The sequence below is a fragment of the Excalfactoria chinensis genome, chromosome 5 (assembly GCF_039878825.1).
Source record: "Excalfactoria chinensis isolate bCotChi1 chromosome 5, bCotChi1.hap2, whole genome shotgun sequence".
NCBI classification, from domain to species: Eukaryota; Metazoa; Chordata; class Aves; order Galliformes; family Phasianidae; genus Excalfactoria; species Excalfactoria chinensis.
The window spans coordinates 3,070,456-3,090,453 of record NC_092829.1 but is presented as its reverse complement, the minus strand read 5'-3'; the positions used below and the strand labels follow the sequence as shown (position 1 = coordinate 3,090,453).

At 48.7% G+C, this 19,998-nt stretch overlaps 2 protein-coding genes across 5 annotated transcripts in view; one reads left to right on the top strand and one right to left on the bottom strand.

Moving 5' to 3' along the window:
- Window positions 1–2,135: 2,135 nt before the first annotated feature.
- Window positions 2,136–7,778, top strand: CNIH1 (cornichon family member 1). Its single transcript, XM_072337656.1, has 5 exons — window positions 2,136–2,286; window positions 2,598–2,666; window positions 4,949–5,061; window positions 6,129–6,272; window positions 6,929–7,778. The coding sequence occupies exons 1-5, from the start codon at window positions 2,206–2,208 to the stop codon at window positions 6,954–6,956; spliced, it is 435 nt and encodes a 144-aa protein (XP_072193757.1). The 5' UTR covers window positions 2,136–2,205; the 3' UTR covers window positions 6,957–7,778.
- A 313-nt stretch (window positions 7,779–8,091) lies between these two features.
- The window catches only part of CDKN3 (cyclin dependent kinase inhibitor 3), a 482,527-nt gene continuing 470,620 nt past the window's right edge, over window positions 8,092–19,998 (bottom strand). The window contains exons 2-8 of one of the 4 annotated variants that reach the window (XM_072336912.1): window positions 13,074–13,450; window positions 12,740–12,795; window positions 12,091–12,135; window positions 11,206–11,428; window positions 10,839–10,870; window positions 10,457–10,560; window positions 8,092–9,222 (exon numbers count right to left, since the gene is read on the bottom strand). In XM_072336912.1, the coding sequence (XP_072193013.1) occupies window positions 9,136–9,222; window positions 10,457–10,560; window positions 10,839–10,870; window positions 11,206–11,428; window positions 12,091–12,135; window positions 12,740–12,795; window positions 13,074–13,156 (630 nt within the window). In that variant the 5' untranslated portion in view covers window positions 13,157–13,450 and the 3' untranslated portion in view covers window positions 8,092–9,135. Of the gene's footprint in view, window positions 9,223–9,729; window positions 9,817–10,456; window positions 10,561–10,838; window positions 10,871–11,205; window positions 11,429–12,090; window positions 12,136–12,739; window positions 12,796–13,073; window positions 13,451–19,998 lie in introns of those variants that run through there. The other 3 variants (XM_072336916.1, XM_072336915.1, XM_072336913.1) reach the window with 3 other exon arrangements.

Here is a 19,998-nt window from a genome sequence, read left to right as displayed (position 1 = left end):
GTCAAGAACAGCTGATTAAACAGGAGGAGGAGGAAGAAGACAGGGATAAAAGGCTCTCGTATTGGAAGGAGGTGACCTGGGCAGCCCTGTGCTGTTCACTTGTTCACTGAGGATGCTTAACTATAAAATGCAGCAATAGCTTATTGATAGTTCTGGGTTAGCAAGACAATAAAACCACAAGCTTTGCAGAAAGATACAGGGACATGAAGGGCAGCTGCTTTCATTCAGAAAAGGTCACTGGCTTGCAATGGTTATATGGAAAGGTCGGTGAGTGCTTATTGAAGTGAAAGCTAGGGAAGGAATTGGAACGAAATGGAGAACCTCTGTGCAGTAGCTTTGCTTGAATGTCACGTACAGGTTGTGCTTTCTCTTCCAGATCTGCCAGCAGCTGCCTTGCCTGAGATGGGGCTGCTAAGGAGAGCTCTTAGAATCACAGAACCCTTATGGTTGGAAGGGACCTCTGCGGGCCATCCAGTCCTGCTCCCCTGCAACGAGCAGGGACAGCACAGCTCCATCAGGTTGCCCAGGGCCTGACCCAGCCTTGCCTTGAAAGCCTCCAGGGACAGAAGCATCCACCACATCTCTAGGCAATACATTTCTGTTTTCCAGCTTTATATTGAGAAGTTAAGCCAACTTGGCCACTGTTACCCCTTGAAGCTCCAATATCTGCAGTTCCTTTTGGTGATACTGAGGCTTGTGGGGATGGCAGGTGGCTGCTGCACTATTTGAATGCAGTGTTTACTGCAGCCTCACCTTGCTCTGTGTGCGTTCTATGCCTTTCCTCCAACGGATCCATAAAGTGAAGGAGATGAATGTGATACGTTTGCATAGTGAATCTGCACGGTGTGCTCTGTGCCACCGCAGGGGATTGTTCCCTCTGGGCTGTTTTGTACCTGCGTTAACCTCGTTCCCCTTTGGTGTAAGTGAGGCAGGGCGTGCAGGGCTGATGGAGCTGAGCTGAAATGCCCGTGACAGCTCCGGCAGTTCCTCAGCAGGAGGCAGAGGGGAGAGGAGAGCAATTATCAGCCAGACAGACCCTGAATGAACAGATGTGAGCGCTGGGAAAACAGCATGACTGCCTTTCATGGCACGTTTCCTGCTGCGGTGGGGGAGTCCCATCCAGGCTGTTTGAAAGGCGCACCGTTAACTGCTCTGCTGGTACGTGCCATGAAAGGCTGCTAGGAACATGAATGCAGATTCTTTTTTCTACTGCACTCGGCTCTACAATTAGCGCAGGGCGGCCCTGAAATCCCACGGCACGCAGCAGCTGTTGTTGTCACCTCTTGTCTGCAAGGAAAAATGAGAACACAGAGGAAGAAAATGGGGCAGAAAATATTCAGTTAGAAGGGAAAGTGGAGCGGCCATCCTGTATGCTCCTGAACAGGGGGCAGAAGTAGAGCAGGAAGTTAGGGCTCAGTGCCCTTAGCTGAGCTGAATGAGGAACGGGAGAGACTGAGCACTTCTTCCAAACAATGTCTGGAGTTTAAATATCCACCGCTGCAAAATGCTGCTGGTAATTGGGAGAAGGATGTGCCCGCCTTACTGAGACACAGCCTTACTGGGACACAGCCTGCCTCGCCATCTGCTCTGACTGCATCCAATCCTGGATTCATTTGTGACCGTGATTAATTCAGCTGGCACGGCTGGATCAAGGGATGAGCTGAAGATAATATTTGTGCCCTACCTCCAACTGTGAACGTGCAACTGTTTGCTTCAGAAGCACGAAGGGAATCGCGCAGCTGTATTGCTGCAGGGATGGGAGGCTACACGCATCCACTCAACAGCCCTTTTTCTTCTGCAAATCCTACTCGGTGTGACTTAAGTGTGTAAACACGTTCCGGCGCTGAGGGTTCTATGCTGGGCTGCATCTCCTGGCTGCTTCGTGCGCCTTCCCTGCTTTGTGCAGCGGTGATGTTACAGCTGGTGTAGCTCAGTGGTGAGACGCCTGGCAGCAGCCGGGTTTAACACTGAGCTTTAAGTGCGATCCTTGTTTCTCTTCAGACTTACTGAGCACAACACGGAACGCTTTGCGATGAACGCGCACCGACATCTGCCCATTCCACGCCCAGCGCCAGCTCAGCAGTACCGGCGGTTGCCGGCAGGGGGCGCTGTATCTCGGCGGCTGCGCGGTGGCGCGGCCCGGCCCCGGCGGTGAATGATCGCGCCCGGCAGCCCACGCGCCGCTCCCGGCCCGCCGCCACCGCCATGGCCTTCACGTTCGCAGCCTTCTGCTACATGCTGGCGCTGCTGCTCACCGCCGCGCTCATCTTCTTCGCTATCTGGCACGTGAGTGACGGAGGGGAGAAGAGGAGAAGGGCGGGGGGAGCCGCGGGGAGCAGCGCGGTGCGTGGAGCCGCTGCACGGCGCGGCCTGGAGGAGCTGTGCCAGGGCCCGGCCGGGCTGGGCTGGGGGGTGGGATGGAGGAGTGGGATGAAGGGCTGGGTTGGGGGGGGTGGCAGCTTGTGCTGCTGGGAACAAGCGGTGCTGGTGGGTGGCAGCGGGCGGTCGCGGCCCTGCGCCCATGTGTTGCTTTTGGCGGATCCAACGTATTTCTGCTTCCGGGCTGAAGCTTCACGGCCGCTCCGATCCCGTTGCAGATTATAGCGTTCGATGAGCTGAAGACAGACTACAAGAACCCCATCGACCAATGCAACACGCTCAACCCCGTAAGTTGCCCGCTAAAGATTTTGCTTCCTAAAGCCACGTGAAGTGCTCGTGTTTGCTGTTACCCCCATAGAACGTAACAGTTGCTTCTGTGTCGATGGGCCTCGGCTGCCTGCTGGAACCGTAGGGGAAACCCTTTGATTCTGTCCGTTCAATTGAGTGTTGTGTTGTTGATCTGTGATCTCGTCAGCCGTCCGACTAACGCTCTTTCAATCTGCTTTCTCCGTTCTTACGGCACAAAGACAGTTGAAAGGGTCAAAAAGATTAAAAGAGTCCAAATAGCACTCCAGGTGTGTACTGCCTCTCGGGCTCCTTTGGAACGCTTTCATTTCGTTGGGAACAGCCGTCGTTCCCGATGATGTTTCATGCTGTCTGCCTGCCCACCCGCTTGGTTTTTGTCCCGTGGGGTTTCCAACACCTTCATGGATTCCACTCCTTTGTGCCCAATGATTTTGCTTGCTTTACCCTGTGACGTGAGGAAAACTGTTACATGCCCGTTATGTGTGTCCTCCGGGTTAGAGTTAGGCTGCCTTAGCTCGGAGGGGAGCTGGAAGCAAACTGTGTCTGTAACCAGGAGCAAAGGGAAAATGTATTATACCATAGCTGGGCTGGGGGGGGAGAGAGTGTGTGTTAGACATGTAGGATGTGAGTGGTCAGCAGCAGAAGGAAGGAGGCCATTGGCAGAGCTGCCCAGGTAGCCGTGCATCTAACAGTTTCCCTTGCTTGGCCTGCTGCAGTGTGGGGGAAGGCAAAATTCTCATTGCATCGGTGCATTCTGATGTTACTGCAACCTTTTAAGTCTCACGGCGCGCATGTTGAAAGCAAATATTAACCTTCTGCTAACCCACGTGCATGTGGTGTTTGTTGCTGTGATGGTTGTGTGGAAAATAGGAAGTAAGGCGGGATTTGCTGTTGTGGAAGGAGGTGAGCAGCTGAAGTGCAGGCAGGATTTGGGCTGTCAGAGGGGTCTGCTGAGTGGTGGAAGGGCAGCTGGGGGGGTCAGTGTGGGGGCACTGCAAGAGAGAGGAGTCCTGGTGTGAGAGCGGGATCTAATAGAGAAGGTAAAGAGAAACACGTTCTGAAATAACCTACAAGTTCCAGAGCTGGTGAACAGGCTGCCAGCACCGCACAGCGCTGGTTTTGTTGTTGTTCCGCTTTAAACAGACACCAAGTTGTAACTGCTAAGGGTACCAAGAAAGGGCTGGATGCAGATTGTCCCTGGGACGCTTCAGTTCTGACAGCCTGTTTTTGTTGCTGTTAACATACTTTCACTTTGTGTGGTATTTGCCACCCCAGGAAGCAGCACGTAGCAGCAGAGTAGGTGAGGAGGGCGATTCCTGGCAGCTCTGAGGTTCCAAGGGAGATGGGTTGGGGCTTTCAATAGGGGTTGCAGAATGCCGTGGCATTGATGTAGTCCTGCAGGCAAAGGAAGAAGAGCACAGTGCTCTGTGTGTGTACGGACACACAACTGCAATCCGAGCTAGGAAGGCAGTATTTCTCATGAGATGCTTTAGTGCTCCCAACTTGGGAAGGTTTGCTTCTTTCTGAATGGCTTAATAAGAGAGGAATTAAAGCCACTTTATGGTACCTTGGTCTCACACCGGGCGCAGGGTTTCACTGGCTCTTTGCATGCATTTGTTCTACCCGCCCCTCCATACTACTCCTATTAACAAACACTAATACCAGCTGGCATTTCATGCTTCTGTCACGTCATAGTCATTGATAGTTAGCTCTGTGGGCTCCTGCTGGAAAGCATGATGCTGCCAAGCATGCACGCCAGCTGTGGGGGAAGGAGGCCAAAGCTGGCTGTGTGCTCACCTGGTGGGCAGAGCTTGGCCTCGGAGATCCCACCCTGGCCCCAGTTGGAAGCTGAACATTACATCTCTCTGACAGCTGTGTTTCGCTATTCATATATGAAAACACAGAACAGCTTTTTGCCTACAAACAGGTTCACAGCACGTGTTTCTTGGTGGCGTTTCTCTGTTACACGAGCAGAAATAGCTCTGTCTCTTCTGTTATGGAGGCCACGTCTAATCGTGGTCTGCTTACGGTGCACCTAAGCTAACAGAAGCAATAGAGATCTCTTATTCTGAGCCTTCCATTGGATCAAGTTTTCTTCTCAGTTGATGATGAACATCATGTGAAAACAGCAAGGCACAAACTGCTGCTTGCTCTTTTCACCTTCAAATAAGAATTAAACAAAGGCTTACCTCCAAAATAGATGTAACGATGCAGGTTTTGCTTGCACTTATCCAAACTTCTAACTCGTATTTTTCTTTTCCAGCTCGTACTTCCAGAGTACCTCATCCATGCATTCTTCTGTGTTATGTTTCTCTGTGCAGCAGAGTGGCTTACGCTGGGTCTCAATATGCCTTTGTTGGCTTATCATATTTGGAGGTAATATTGACGAGTCTGGTGTCTGTGTACACATGTGAACTGTAACTCATTCTCCTGTTGCAGCGCTTCCTGTTAAGTGTTCTGTGTCTGCAGCAAGTGAGGGATGCTTCCTGAGGTGGCAGTGAGAAAGCTGACATCCAGGCTATCAAATAGAAAGCATCGCTTTGCTTCCTCTCCTTGTTTGTATTCCCTCGTGCTGCACAAGAACCCCGTGTTGGGCAGCAGTGGCAGCTGTGTTGGAGGTGCACTGAAGCTGCATATTGACAGTGTGGGCTGCTGGTAGGAGTGGCAGTCCTGCTTCCTTTGCTGCTAGTTCCTCACTGTGAGAGCAGTGAGGTGCTGGAACAGCTGCCCAGAGAGGCTGTGGATGCCCCGTCCATCCCTGCAGGTGTTCAAGGCCAGGTTGGATGGGGCCCTGGGCAGCCTGGGCTGGTATTCAATGTGGAGGTTGGTGGCCCTGCCTGTGGCAGAGGGTTGAAGCTTCGTGATCCTTGAGGTCCCTTCCAACCCAGCCATTCTGTGATTCTATGATGATATCTGCAGGAGATTGAAATGGAGCCCAACAGGAGAGTTTTCCCTGTGTGGTTGTAGCTGTGCTTGTCCTGGCTGGAGGTAGGGTGGCTGTTTGCCAGCAGCCTGCATTAAACCACAGCTGTGGGTTCATCCTGCATTGAGCTGCATGAGTGCCCCTCCACTGTGCCACCCAACATGCATTTTAGGAAGGACTCAAGGCTGCAGGCCACATAGGGTGCTGTGGTGATCTTTTCTCCACCTTTTCCAAGCCTTTATAAGGAATCCCTTGTAAAATTGCAGAATACTGGTTTTCGTTTATAAACAAATGTCCTATTTCCAGCTGCTGTGCCAGCGTTTGTCCTGGTTTAGGGCTGTGTGTTAGAAACTCTTTGGTGCCCGTGGTTAGCAATGGGGCCTCCTGCGCTCTGCAGTCTCCTATGAGTTGCTGTGGGCTGTGGCTCCTCATTGCAGTGCTGTGCTGCTTGGTGGGCGGGGGGCACAAACCCATGTTTGCCATTGCTGGTGCCCCAGAACTGATTGTGTGTCGCTTCCAGGTACATGAGTAGACCTGTGATGAGCGGCCCTGGTCTGTACGATCCTACAACCATCATGAATGCAGACATTTTAGCCTATTGCCAGAAGGAAGGATGGTGCAAATTAGCATTCTACCTTCTATCCTTTTTTTACTACTTATATGGGTAAGTTGGTTCCTCTGTCTAATCTTCATTCTGCTCTTTGAGGCTGGGCGCCAAGAGAGGTTTTCAACTCAGGAATGTAAATAACACCAACCTGCCTGAGGAAGGAGTTCACACCTGCCTTATATTGGCTTTTAAAACACAGCTCTTAATGTGGTTGGAGTTACTCATTTGAATCTGTGCCTTAGAATGACTGGGGAGGTCCAGGCCTTTCTCCTGTTAAGCACAACTGAATGACCCCCTCCCCACCCAGACCTCATTAAGAAATGGGAACAGTGCTTCTGAGCTGTGTGGGGATTGGAGCTGGCTTTGAGTGTAAGGTGTAATCATTCCAAGAGCAAAACGGGATGGGACCCACCAAAGCCATCCCAGCTCCTTTGTACCTTGTCCCGCTTCCAAGCCAGCAGCTGGTGGGGCAGTGTGACACGGCTGCTGAGTGCTGACAGGGCTGAGGGGTGTTCAGGGCTCCCTGTGCTGCTTCAGCTGCTTGTCGCATCAGTTCTCAGCATCCTTGGCAGCGCCCTGTGCTGTGTTTGTTTAGTCTCCTGTTGCAGTCCATGTGCCTCGCACGGATTTGCTCCTTTAAGACGGCGTAATTCAATGTGGAACGTTGATCAAAGTGACACAGCTGAACACTGTTGGTTTTTCTTATTTTTCAGCATGATTTATGTTCTGGTGAGCTCTTAAGAAGACGTTCGGCAAGCTTTGTTCCATTTAAGTGCATGCAAAAGCCACAAACCATGGATTATTTCCAGCGACAACGTCGTACCGAGATGAAATAAGGAATCCGATGATCGCATCTGCTTTACAAATCGACTCCCCTATTTTTAAAAGATTTCCACATTTTATACTTGTGGAAAGACTGTTTTCTTATACCTTACCGGGACACTGAAATGATGGAATGACGTGTACATTAGTTCAAAGATTACTGGGATTTGACTTTGCACTCCATAAGGAACAGCCGTAGTCCTCGAGTAGTGTCTGTAAGTGAGCAGCCGTAGCACAGCAGTACCTTGGGGCCTCGTATCCCTCTGACTGCCATCAGCTGAAGTGCGGTGGGCTGTTGGGGCTGGCTGTGCCATGCTGTGCCATGCTGTGCCTGGAGGCGGTGCCAGTCTTAAGAGCTGAATTCAGGGACACAAACTGCAAACGGCACTTCTGTTCTTTTTGCTTTTCCCGTCTGGGTAATCTCCCCCCATACGTGCATGGTTCAGAGGCTTCTGTATTTCAGCAAATGCTAGCCTTGCTGTGGTCACAGGTGTGTGTCAGCGTGGTAGGAAACATTGCATTGTCCACAAGGGAGTGAATTTAGATGATCTTTTACAGTCTGTGCACAGAAACCATTAGCTAATTTACTCACAAATGGATAAACCCACATTTATCAATTCCAATGGTGAAAATACTCCTGAGCTTGAGAGTAAATACTACAGAGCTTTTCAAAGGAGAGATTGTTGTGAAACTGCCCTGCTGTTCCTTAGTGCAAGAAATAAAGTCTCAAATTCAGAAGTGCTTATTATTACTTGGTGCCTCATTTTGTCTTTAAATTGAGCAGATACCTGCTGCATTCATCTGCTTTCTGCTGCCATAATTGCATTGCCTTTTAGAAACAGCACAGAATCAAGTCATGCCTGGACAAGGGAAGCTCCAGTTCCCTGCTTTATGGGTCTGTGGATCAGCAGTGATTGGGGATGGGGGGGATGTTTCACATGAGCTGGTACCATTGCATTGTAAGTGGTCATTGCGAACAGCCTAGGTGTGATAATTAAGAACCCTGTTCAGGAAAACAAAAGTAACGTTCCAGTTTGAACAACACACATTTGTATGAATAGTTTATTTGTTCCCTTTGAGTCCACCAGGTGCGACAGCACAGCATACAGGTGGCTACAGGAAGCTGAAGTCCAATCTTCATGTGCGTATAGTAGGAGAAAATAGGTGGCTTTACAGCTCTGTGCTGGGGACTTGGCACCTTCAACAGCCATTGAATGTCTCCCATGAATTTGGATGCTTTTTGAGTACTTCTGTAGCCCAGCACTCAGCTGCACAGAAGCAAAATACTCCTCAATCAAACAGGAAGGCTTTACACGTGGGAATGAATCCAAAAGTGAAAGCAGGAGAGGAACTTCCTAGTGGGGTTCTACTGTGAGCTTCAGCTTCCAGCTGCCCCCAGCCAGGAGCAAAATGCTTGGCTTGAGCCTGTCGTTTTGCTGTGGGGAAGTATGCCAGAACTGAGCCATTACACACAGCTATATGTATCTTATATATCTGTTACACATAGCTATATTTTACAAACAGGGCTGGAGCCTGGAAGGCAGCCTATCGGCTTTCCAAGCCTGTTCTTAAGCTGTGAGGGAGTTACACATGACTTTGTTTCCACCCATATCTTGCCTGCCCGTCCAACCGCTTGTCCCAATTCTAATGCTACATAGAGACAAAATACAAATGAAACTCAGTTGCAGCTTTGATAGCCCAGCCCTGCTTCCATGCAGGAAGCACACCAGAATGACAATGCCGAGGCCAGCACACCAATGCAGTGGCAGCACAGCACCTAGAGATGCTAAACATGAGATAGTCCGTGTGCAGGTCATCCTTGTGTTGAGAAGAAGCCTGGTAGGCATTCAGGTCCCCACCACACCAGTACTGAACACAAAACAGTTCTGTGCATTTTTAAGGCAGTGAGTGTAAGGTTCGCTAAACAGCTCAAGTTGCTGTACATCCATCAGGATTTCTGCCCCTGGCCCCACCGCTCTGCACACACCTGACAGTGAGCAGCTGTGTCAATGAGGTGGTAGCAATGAGCAGTTCCTCAGGTTGGGATGAGCCGCCTTGTCCAGGTGTCTGCAAACAAAGCCTTCACTCCAGCACGAGTTCAACGTGACACGGACCGCTGTGCTGCATCCTGTGCTGCCAGATGTGCAGCTACGTTCTCTCGGAAGTCATGGATAAAATTGTATTGCTGGAAAAGCACAAATCACATCTGTAATGAGCGCTGTGTGCTTCTGGAGCAGGTACCACCCATCCGACTCCCCAGAATTCAAACTGCACCCTCCTACTCTATTTAGGTTTTCTTATTTATTCCTAATCCTCTGGAAGTATTTTTTTTCCCCCCTGGACAGATGAGATGGATCTTAGCTCAGGTCCTGTGCTTGCCAGAAAGGGCACACATACACTTAAGGTAACTGTAGGTAGGTGGCAGTTCCACGTTAGAACTCAAAGCTGCTTTATTTGGGTCAACCAAGAAGACTGCTCGCTCCACAGAGTCCATGATGCCAACATAATGAGGCCCAAGTTTGTGCTAAGAGCTGCCATGCCAATCCATTCATCATTTGGAGCACTAATAGACAAGTGTTCAATATGAGATTTAACTGTCAGAGGCTAAAGGAGAGACTAACCAAATGAAGGCTTCAAATGATAACATTTGTTCATATTTCATACCCCCTCCCAATCCCCTCCAACCAAGGCCGCAAGCTGCTCATCTGCTCTCTTGGTTTGTGGAAAACTGATCTTCAGCAAGTAGTTCAAATTCAATTTGGCTTCCAGAGGCTCAGAGCTGGCAAGAAAACAGGCTCCAGGTAACTCCTTTTTCTTGGAAGCTACTGCCTTGTGAACTGATCCAATGACAGCTTCTCTTGCCTGCACACAGAACTACTGTGTATGAACTTCTGTTGACCCAAGAGTAGCCAGACCCTCACCAAAGCAAGAGCAAAAGAAACCCAACTGTTAAGCAGCTTAAGACCCTCCATGTTAGGGGTACTTGAGACAAGACTGCTAGTGCATTAATGTGGCAGCTGCAGAACTCAGTTAAGCTGAGTCAGAAAGATTTAAGAAAAGAGGCAGAAAAATTAAGCAGAAGAGAATGAGAACAACAGAAAGAGGGACAACAGCTTAGTGGGTTATGAGTAGGGATAAGGATGAGAAAGGAAGAGATTACTAATGATGGCAAAGAGCAGACGAGCAGGACATGTGTTGAATTCAGTACAGGCAGACGAGGCTGGCACCAGCAGGAAAGAAAAATGCCAGGAGCAGCTCAAACTCAGGAAAGCAGTGGGGGCATGTTGTGCATGGCAACAGGGGCAGCAGCTGTGAAACACCTCCAAGAGATGGAAGGATCCCTTTGTGGAGTGGAGGGAATGACTGTCCAGAATCTCCGCTTATTTCAACTCATCTGCTACCTGTTGCAGTCCCATTACCTTGATTGTCTGTATTGCCCTGGATCCTCTTAAGGCTCTGAGGCTGTCTATGGCTTGCTGAGGTGTCACTACATCCGAAAGCTGAAGCAGGAGGCATGCAGCTACTGTAAGGGAAAGGTAAGCATGTATTCTGCTGAGCACCTCTTGCTCTGCACAGCACTGCTTTTGCACAGTACAAAGTCTACTCTGTGTAAACCACTCTGGGAAAAGCCAGCCCCAGCACAGCGCAGTTAACAGATCTGTTGGGCCTTTTACCTAATACAGTTGGATGGCCCTCATCCCATCTGACTGCTACACCTTTTAGCAGTGGTGTCTCATGGGAACAGGGGCCTAAATCAACCTAATTAATCAGGTACTGAGAGGGGGGAGGACAGCTTCTTACTGAGACAGGAGCGTCCGAGGCCACCGTAGCAGCTGCAAGAGAAGAGAATGTTTGGTTAGGGCAAGCTGTGGCACACTGCAACACACACAGCCCCCTCCATATGCAAGCCTAAAATACGGGTCTTGACTTAATATAATCAAGAGCAGCAGTAGTACAACAAAGCCTTAATTACTTCTAGAAATAATGAGCATCCTCTATTTATTCTCAGAAACAGATCTCAGAAAGGCCAAGTCAGCTCCAAAGGGGTACAAGAGGTGAAAGAAGCTTCCCACAGCTTAAGCTAACCCTAAAGAAAAGGACTGTCGTTTGACAGGATTCCATTTCAGGTGGTCATGCAGGAACACTTGGTGAAGGAATCACAACTTACTGGATAATTGTCTTCCTGCTGCTTTCCAGGCAGTTTCTGAGCTCTTCCAGAATTGTGCAGCACGTGGTGATGTCAGGAGCATCTCCATCTGGAACAGGATAGTGGTGCACACAGATCCCATGCTCTTGGTAGGCATCTATAAGGTTTGGTACTCGGTATTTTAAGAGCTCTCCTTTGGTACAAAACACGAACACATCCTGTATCCCATAGTTCATTAGTTCACCTGCCAACAGATTAAGACACTTGCAAATAAACAAAGCCTGTCAAGTTTAAGCATAAACAGATAAGCTACTTGGTACCAATTCCCTTTTTTAGCCTTTGAAGGTAAGACAACAGACGTTAGCAGTTCTGCTTTAAGCAGCATTTACTTCCATTGAGTCTTGCCTACATTTGTTTTCACAGTAATTCTCAGCCCAGAGTCAGCCTAGAGACAAGGCTCACCCAAAGTCAGCACTGAAAACAGTCCTACTAACTCCTGCTGGCTTAAGCATGATTCTTCCCCATCTCCAGCTATAACTGTCCAACTGTCAACCTTTTCTTGCGTTTACAGCTGGATACCAAGCACAGCTTTCTTACACTATTACATCTTTTCTATCCTCTTCACATTGCAGGGGAGATTACATGTCTGTAATTCATCTCAGTCCTGTTTTAAGATGCCCTTGGCCTGTACATGGTGCGTGACTTCATAGAACTTGAGTTACTGGGAGAAATACACAGATACCCGTGAAATATCCTGCCCAGGTTAGATAAACAGCATCTCCATCAGACTCCAGGTTAAGTTAAAGGAAGCCTGTAAGAGTAATCTGTGCTTTCATTCTACATGCACGTTGTTCTTACCCATTCCAGGGAAATGAGAGGCACTCAAACACTGATCAGAAGACTCACCAATATCTTTCTGAAGATTCCTTCTAACGTCCTTAAACCTGCAACCTAAAACAAATGAGGAATGCTGGTTATGACCTCACATTTCATTAACGCCTGCTACAACAGAAGAACAAAGCAGACAACCTCCTCTCAGCACCAAAGCCACATCCCCACAACAGTTCCTGGTTCTGCAAATAGATTACTAGTGCAGAATGCAGTATTAAGCACATAATGGTGTTTAAACTGTCATGGAATAGGATTTTAAAAGTCATCTGAGATTTTAAGCTGTTGCGCACCTTACAGACAAAAAGTTCGGGGTATTATAAATCAGAGCACAATCTGTGCCTGGCCTTGAATGCCTGCAGGGATGGGGCGTCCACAGCCTCCTTGGGCAACCTGTTCCAGTGCGTCACCACCCTCTGGGGGAAAAACTTCCTCCTAAGATCCAACCTAAACCTGCCCTGTCTCAGTTTCAAACCATTCCCCCTTGTCCTACCACTGCCCACCCTCACAAACAGTCGATCCCCTCCTGTTTACAAGCTCCATACAATTACTGGAATTACTGCTTGGGAGTCACTCCACCAAATAATGGCAAACAGAATTCAGGGCTATGAGATATTTCTTCTCGTCAGCTCAAACACACCCACAGACTTCAGCAAACGTTGCTTACCTGGAAGGGAACACAAGCCCAGGAATGTGGAGGAGTAGACAGGAGACAGAGGAAGCCTGTCAGGAGATAAAGAGCGCACGGTAAGTAATCGGAAAAAAGAAAAAAAAAAGAAAAAGCACAGCAGCTCTACGCTGGTTATTTTAAAAGCACAGCAGCTCTACGCTGGTTATTTTAAAAGCACAGCAGCTCTACGCTGGTTATTTTAAGAGCGATTTTTTACAACGCCGAGGGATCAGCACGTCCCACCCCACGCTCCCTCACGGAGCCGAAGCTGAGGGGCGGTAAGATCCCCACGGCGCCTCCCAGGCCCAACCGCGGACGCCCCGCTCCTCACCAGGACAGCGGCAGCGGCGCCGGCTCCTGCCCCTCCTCCTCAGCGACCTCTTCATCCGACGAGTCAAAGCCGGCTACGTGCATGGCTCGCGGCTGCGGGCGGAGAAGAGCGAGGAACGCCCAGAGCGCCGCTCTGCCCCTCGCCTAGAGACAGAGTACCGACCCCGACCCCAAGATGGCGCCGCTCATCTCCCTCCGTACGTTTGAATTCAGCCCGCCCACCCGCCGCATCCGGGCCTTCTCGCGGAGGAGCGCTCTGATTGGCGGCCAGAGGAGGAGAAGCTCGCTGATTGGCTGGCGGCGTAACGGCGTCTGAAGAGCTCGCTGGAATCCAGGGTTCACGTTCTGGAAACTTCGCTCTCTAGGATGTGGGCAGCGCTATAAACATGAAATAAATGCATCCTGCTGTGCTTCCTCCTCACGTACCAACAATAACAGCAATTAAAGAAGTCATTAAGCTGTTGCAGGAGGCATTGGGGTTTAATGGAAGTGAGCTCCTCTCTGTTGGTGAAGCTGAGGTCCATCAGCCCACTGGTGATGAAACCATGTCAGTTATAGTTTTCTGCTTGTCCTAATTTTGCTCTAAATTAACCTGGCAAAATCAAGGCACGAGCTCTCATGTGATCGATACAGGTGCTGGCAGATCCAAATCTGCCTGTTTTCCTACTCAGAACCTCCCTTGCAAGATCTCTTTTCCTCAGGGTTTCTGAGCTAAATTGGGCAAACAACTTCCTTCTTTCACAACTATATCAGAACATTGCAACTTGATGGCTTTTCTCTGCAATGATGGCTTTGAAAGCTCTGAAATCTCCATTTCACCTTCCCGTGTCCTCGCTCAGCTTTCTTGCACAATGTTCCTTCAAAGCAGAGGAGAAAACCAGTAGAAACAGATGAGGAAATAGAAACACGCAGTTTTGCTCCCAAAGCACAGAATGCAGGCAGGAAAGCTTTGCACACACCTGCAGCCACCACATGTGGTTTGTATTTATCCTATTTCACAGCGGGGTTTATCATCATGGTGAATGTTACTGGTCCTCCTAAGGATATCTCCATGGCTGCTGGGTTTTTGTTATGTTATAAGCTACAGTTTGCTTTCCTAAACATTGCTGCTATTTTAGAGCTTTCATAGAGAGTGATGTCCTCTTACCACAACAGTGCCTGGTGGCTGGGAGGTGAGGTGACAGACCTTGGTGCAGCTATGAGATACCCAAACTGGGGACTCCATTTCTCATCCTAGCAGGACTCTCTGTGAACATGGGAGGTGTTTTGGGTTGCTCCACACATCTGTAGTTCTCTAATCAGAACTGTAGAATCATTTAAGGTTAGAAACCAGTAGGAATTCTTACTCCAAATGTCAACCCATCACCAACAGGAGCAGTAACCTAATGCATAAAAGCAAGTGTCTTTTGGGCGATTCCTTAACTTTCTGCGTTAATCCTCTCTGAGATGAATGCATGAACACTTTGCTTACTCTCGTTGGTTGGCTGTCTTTCTTTGCATGTTTACAGCCTCCAGTGCCACAGAACTCAGAGCTGACTCATCACCGATGACAGTGAACATGTTTTGGAATGAAATAATGATGATGGGACAAGCTCCTTCCTTCTTGTTTATCCACTCTGGCTGCCAGAGCTAAGCCTCATTTGAACTCGTCTGAACCATTCAGGGCTGTGCACCGCTCCTGAGGACACGGAGCCATTTCTTTACAAAACATGAAGGGACTGATTTGAATTTCCACAAGATCTCTTGTCAGCTCTTCCTTCTCTTTTCTCAGCAAAGCGAGCCAGCCTTCAGTGCACTGCTTTCCCCTGATGCTGTCACACTTAAGCTGCATAAATGATACCTTTTCTTCCAAGGTTTTCTGTCTGAGCGACATGTGGTATGATACGGATATTGTTTCCTTCCTATGTTCTCATCTCAGCGTATTTTCTCTCCCCAAGTCATTTGGGATTTCTGTCGGAAATCATCAGAACATCACAAGTGTGTTTTCTGCTTGAGAAACGTCTGTAAAAAGAGCAGGAAATAGGAGATGTGTGTGTACTTAAGTTGTGAAGAGAGAAGGGCGAGAGCGAGCAACGCAGAAACTCTTCATGTTGGCAGCAACAACGTGCTTCTCTGGGCAGAAAGTCTTTTCTTGGCCATTTATTGTGGAGCATTTTACAGCTTGGGAAGATTAAAGGAAGAGGTCAGCACTCCATGTTAGTGATGAATAACATTACTGAGGGCTTTTTCCCATAGGATCATAGAATTCTTAGAGGTGGAAAGGACCTTTAAAGGCCGTCAAGACCAACTCCAATGCAATGCACAGGGACACCACAGCTCCATCAGGTTACCCAGGGCCTGATCCAGCCTAGCCTTGAAAGCCTCCAGGGATGGGGCATCAACCACATCACCAGACAACCTGTTCCAGTGCCTCACCACCCTCACTGTAAAAGGCTTTTCCTTATATCCAACCTAAATCTCCCCTCCCTGAGCTCAAAGCCATTTTACCTTATTCTGTCACCTTTCCTTTAGCTTCCCTTTAGATACTGAAGGGCCACCATCAGGTCACCTCGCAGCCTCGCAGTGTTGTCTTTGTTTTCCACTTGTTTGAGAAACTCACTTCCAGTTAAAGGGAAAAATAGTCAGCAAGCCCAAAGGTTAACATTTGCCTTGTTGTGTTCAGAGGGAGATGTTGGATTGGAGCTGATGTTCCCAAATCTGGCAGAGCCTATCATCAGAGGGAGATAAGCAGATCTCCTTGCAGCAGTGGGGTTGTTGCTGTGAATGACTCAGGGAGCCTGCAGGCACTGCTGCAGCCAGCATCAGCCTCCAGGGAGAAAGCAGTTTTGGTTTTCTGGATGTCCTCAGAGTGCCATTTACCTGCTGATGTGCGACATTCCCACTGTAGGAACAACAAGGAACTCATGGTTACAGTTTTCTAAGATATAGAAGGGCAGAAGGCCTGTGCAAATAACGTTTCTGGAGAGACAACAGAGAAGAGGTTGTGCAAGCTTCCACTGGTGACACTGCTGTGAATCTGCTTATCAATCAGAACACGTACAGTCCTCATTTCCTGCAGATATGTGAGTCAAGAAGAGCGTAGCTTGACCTGCAAACCCCAGGCAGTTTGGAGGGCCAGCAGAGAGGAAGGCACTTGTTATGCCTGGAAATTGGTAAGGCAGTGGTGGTGTCTTACAGAGTCTAAGCTTTCAACTCTGGCTTGTGATCCTGTAATGTTCGTGTTTGCATTTTAGCAAAATCAAATCTGTACATCTTGAGGTGGGCTCAGTGGACTCCTAAATGCTTCAGCACTTCGGATTCTCAGCCCTGTACAAAAAACCACCGTGACAATGTCATTAAAGATATTACCTTTATGAACATTAAAGCCACTGCCGAATGCAGTCCCACTCTCCACAGCCTTGCAGTACATCACCCTTCAAGCAGTAGCCCTCTCCACCCCTACAGCAGTGAGAAAAGTAGATACATCAGGATAAAGTTAGTTGGCTGGGTAGGGAAGTCAGGATGGAGCTTCCATGCATTGGAGGTGGAGGGAGGCACAGGCTGCAAAGGAGACGTTTAGAAATATTAATACAAAGTATTAATACAAATGAATAGTAATCCAGTCCATGTGTCATTCAGCTCAGTTCTACAATGCAAATGAGAACGTTGCAGCTCTGCTGTTTGTTTGCTGCAATAGCCCTGCTCAGAAGCCCACCTCAGGACAGCACCATCTCCCCATAAGCACTCTCTTCACATCAACTTTTCAAGGTCACTGACTGCCTGAGCAACTCTTTTATGCAATTTCCTACCATTAAGTACAGTAGAAGCAAGTCAGCCTTGGTACTTTATTTATAGATCCTGGAGTTCTTGCATTCTATTAACCAGGGCAGAAATGGGATGAATTTTTTATCCATTATGGACCTTGTGCTGCATAAAATATTGTGCATTTTTGCAGGAGGCTCTACTGTTATAACCTTTGACACGTAATTAATGATTCAGCTACCAGTGTTCTACTGATGTCTTGTATAAGTGTGGTGCATGTGTATTTATCCACTTCGTATTCATTCAGTGTATTAAATTGACTTTGTTTGTAATGAGAAGTCCAAGTGCTCAGCTTCCCTGTATTTACCATGAACTGAGAAACAAGAACACATGCTGATGTGCCAAATGGTATCAGTTGACGAAGCCAATACTTCCTGCATCTCGTGCTCTTCTCTTTCTGTTTGCACTTTGGCCACCACTTTAGGCTGCAAGACTGAAAGCTCTTCCCTGGGCCTCCATCAGTGCTGTCTCCTTGGGAGCATCTGCTGGTGATCACACAAGGGACTGAACTTAGCTTTGGCTGGCTCTGTTATTGCACACATGGACAGCAGCCTTAACGAGCAGTGTTTAGCTGAGTGCTCAGTAGGGTTTTAATAGAATCATAGAAGCACAGAATGGCTTGGGTTGGATGGGACCTCAAGGATCACAAAGCTCCAACCCTTCCCCCCCACCACAGGCAGGGCCACCAACCTTCACACTGAATACCAGCCCAGGCTGCCCAGGGCCCCATCCAACCTGGCCTTGAACACCTCCAGGGATGGAGCAAGCAGCTTGTAGGATTCTTGGAGTAGACTTGGATCTCCGGAGATATGTGAAAGCCATTAATCATGTGAAATTAAGGCAGTTAATCAAGTCTCGGAAACTGACAAAAGATTGTTCCTGAGGCTTTTTACCTTGAATATCTTTGGAAAATGAGAGTTTCAGCTTTCCACCTGATTCTCTCTGCCAGCTAATTCATTTTAGTCAGAAGCAACCCAAGGTCAGCCCCATGTGGCTGTTTCAGCTCAAGATGTTGCTTTACTTCTGTCAGGTTCCAGCTCTGCTCGATGCTCACAGTGTTGTGGAGGTGCCGCTGGGTTCTGCAGCTCAGACTGGGGAAAGAGCTGACTCTGCAGACCTCAGTTTGGGGTTGTTTGAAGCTCAGAGCATTTCTGCCATCAAATGATGCTACGTGCAGTAACGGGGGGCATTACTACCGAGCAGGAGCGTGCTCAAGGCGCAGGCTGTGGTCGTGCTATCTGCATTCTGGGTCACATAAAAACCCTAATTCAGCTAATCTTTTCTCATTACATAATCTGTGCAATTACTCTCAAACTGAGTTGCTCCAGATGCTCATTTTTGCCCTGTTGGTTGTCTGCTGATTCCTTTGCTGTCAAATGCAGCAGTGGTAACAATCAGAGGTCAGAGGTCCACTCAGGGCTGCTGCTTTTTGCTCTGCCCATGGCCCCACAGCTGGGTATCCTGAAAGCACTTTGCATTGTTCCATGGTGCCAAGGTCCCCCACACAGCAGCAGGGAGGATACCCAAAGCCCTGGTGCTGGAGGGTCGGGCTGCTCCTGATGGTGGCTGTGGCTGGGCTGTGCTGCGCTCACCATGGCAGCAGTGCCCTCTGCACGGCTCATTAGGTGTTACAGTATCCCTGCCATGGCGACAGCAGCACAAACTGAAGCACTCACACCTTGCAGGCCTCCTGCCAGAGCTCAGCTGTGCCCAGGCAAGAGGAGCATGGGTACTTAAATACAAACTAGCGTGTCTGTATGTTGGAGTTTCTCCCACTTCGATGGTAAAGTGAAAAGCAGTCCATGGCTTAACAGCATGTGCTGTAGAGCTAACTCCTGCACTGAACCTGGGTTATGCTGGGAAGTTATTTTTGTGTTATACAGGAGATGGGTGTTTTGGATGCAGGTTGGTCTGCAGTCTCACAGGGATTCAGAATCACAATACTGGAGCCTTCATGTCCATTCATATCAGTAGGAAGTTTCCAGCCAGCTTTGAGGGGCTTTGAAGTGATTTATTCCGGAGGATAAATAGCACATCTGAACATAAAAGCTGAATTGGCATCAGTTAGCTGCAGGCCCCTTCCTGCCAGCCCTGCAGATGCAAAGCTCCCATTGCATGAGCAGGTGTGCTGAGGTAAGCAAGTCGTATGCTCAGCCTAGGGGATGTATCTGCACCAAACACCTCATCCCACTGTTTTTGCAATGAGGGTGCAAATAGAGGGAAGAACAACTATTTTTCTGCCCCCTCTATAGACTGCATTTCTGCGGCGTTGCTTTTGCCTCTGTTCCTATTTGGCACCAGACAGGACCCTCTGCCATCTAATTCTATTGATGGCCATTGAAATAGCCCGGTTTCACGTGCAGCTTCTTTGAGAAGGCAGATGAAGCGTTCGGGGATCCCGTAAGCGATCTCGTGTAATTACCGATAGTAGCACCAGGTGGCGAGAGCAGCCTTCATTTCGTGCTCTGCTCAATGCCCAGCGTCAGCTGGCAGGAATAAAGCCGGTACCGGCACTAATGCAACCTTCAGGAGGAGAGGAAAGTTGCTTTTTCCACGTGTATTATTATCTCAAGACATGTGCAAGGGCTTTCCACGGCCTATATATGATGACACTGTCCTGCAGAGATGGCCCCCTCAGCCATTACCACCTGGTAAAGAAACACTACTACGTTCATCCCTTGAAAGGTCAGGCTGTGAAGTCAATGCAACCAAAACTTGGAGGATGTGCCTATGGATGACCTGGTGTTCCAAGAAAAAATGACAAAGGAAACATTTGGCCAAGGTTAGAGATGCTGTCATGCAGGATTTGGGTTGCACAAGCATCGTATGATGAAGTATTTTGTTTCAGCAGTCTTTCATTGAAAGTAAAAGTGGTCAGGACAGAGACTTTGAGTCTGCCTTGCTTTCCATGTCTGCATCACCAAGGCCAGTCCTTGGTGTCCACAGGTACCTGCAGACAGTGTGGCAACAGCAGCTCTGGCAGAGCCAAGTGAATTGCAAATGCTTCTCTGGCTCTTGTGCTGAGCATCCAGCATGGATTTCTGTTGTCAAACACAAGGATCTCCTCTCAAGTGACTTAAAATGAATGCTATCCTTAGTGAAAGCTAAGTTTTCAATACAGTTGA

Coding starts and splice junctions, on each gene's coding strand:
- CNIH1 (XM_072337656.1), top strand. CDS start 2,206: ATGGCCTTCACGTTCGCAGCCTTCTGCTACATGCTGGCGCTGCTGCTC. Junction 2,667..4,948: donor AATGCAACACGCTCAACCCC/GTAAGTTGCCCG, acceptor TTTCTTTTCCAG/CTCGTACTTCCAGAGTACCT. Junction 5,062..6,128: donor TTGGCTTATCATATTTGGAG/GTAATATTGACG, acceptor TGTCGCTTCCAG/GTACATGAGTAGACCTGTGA.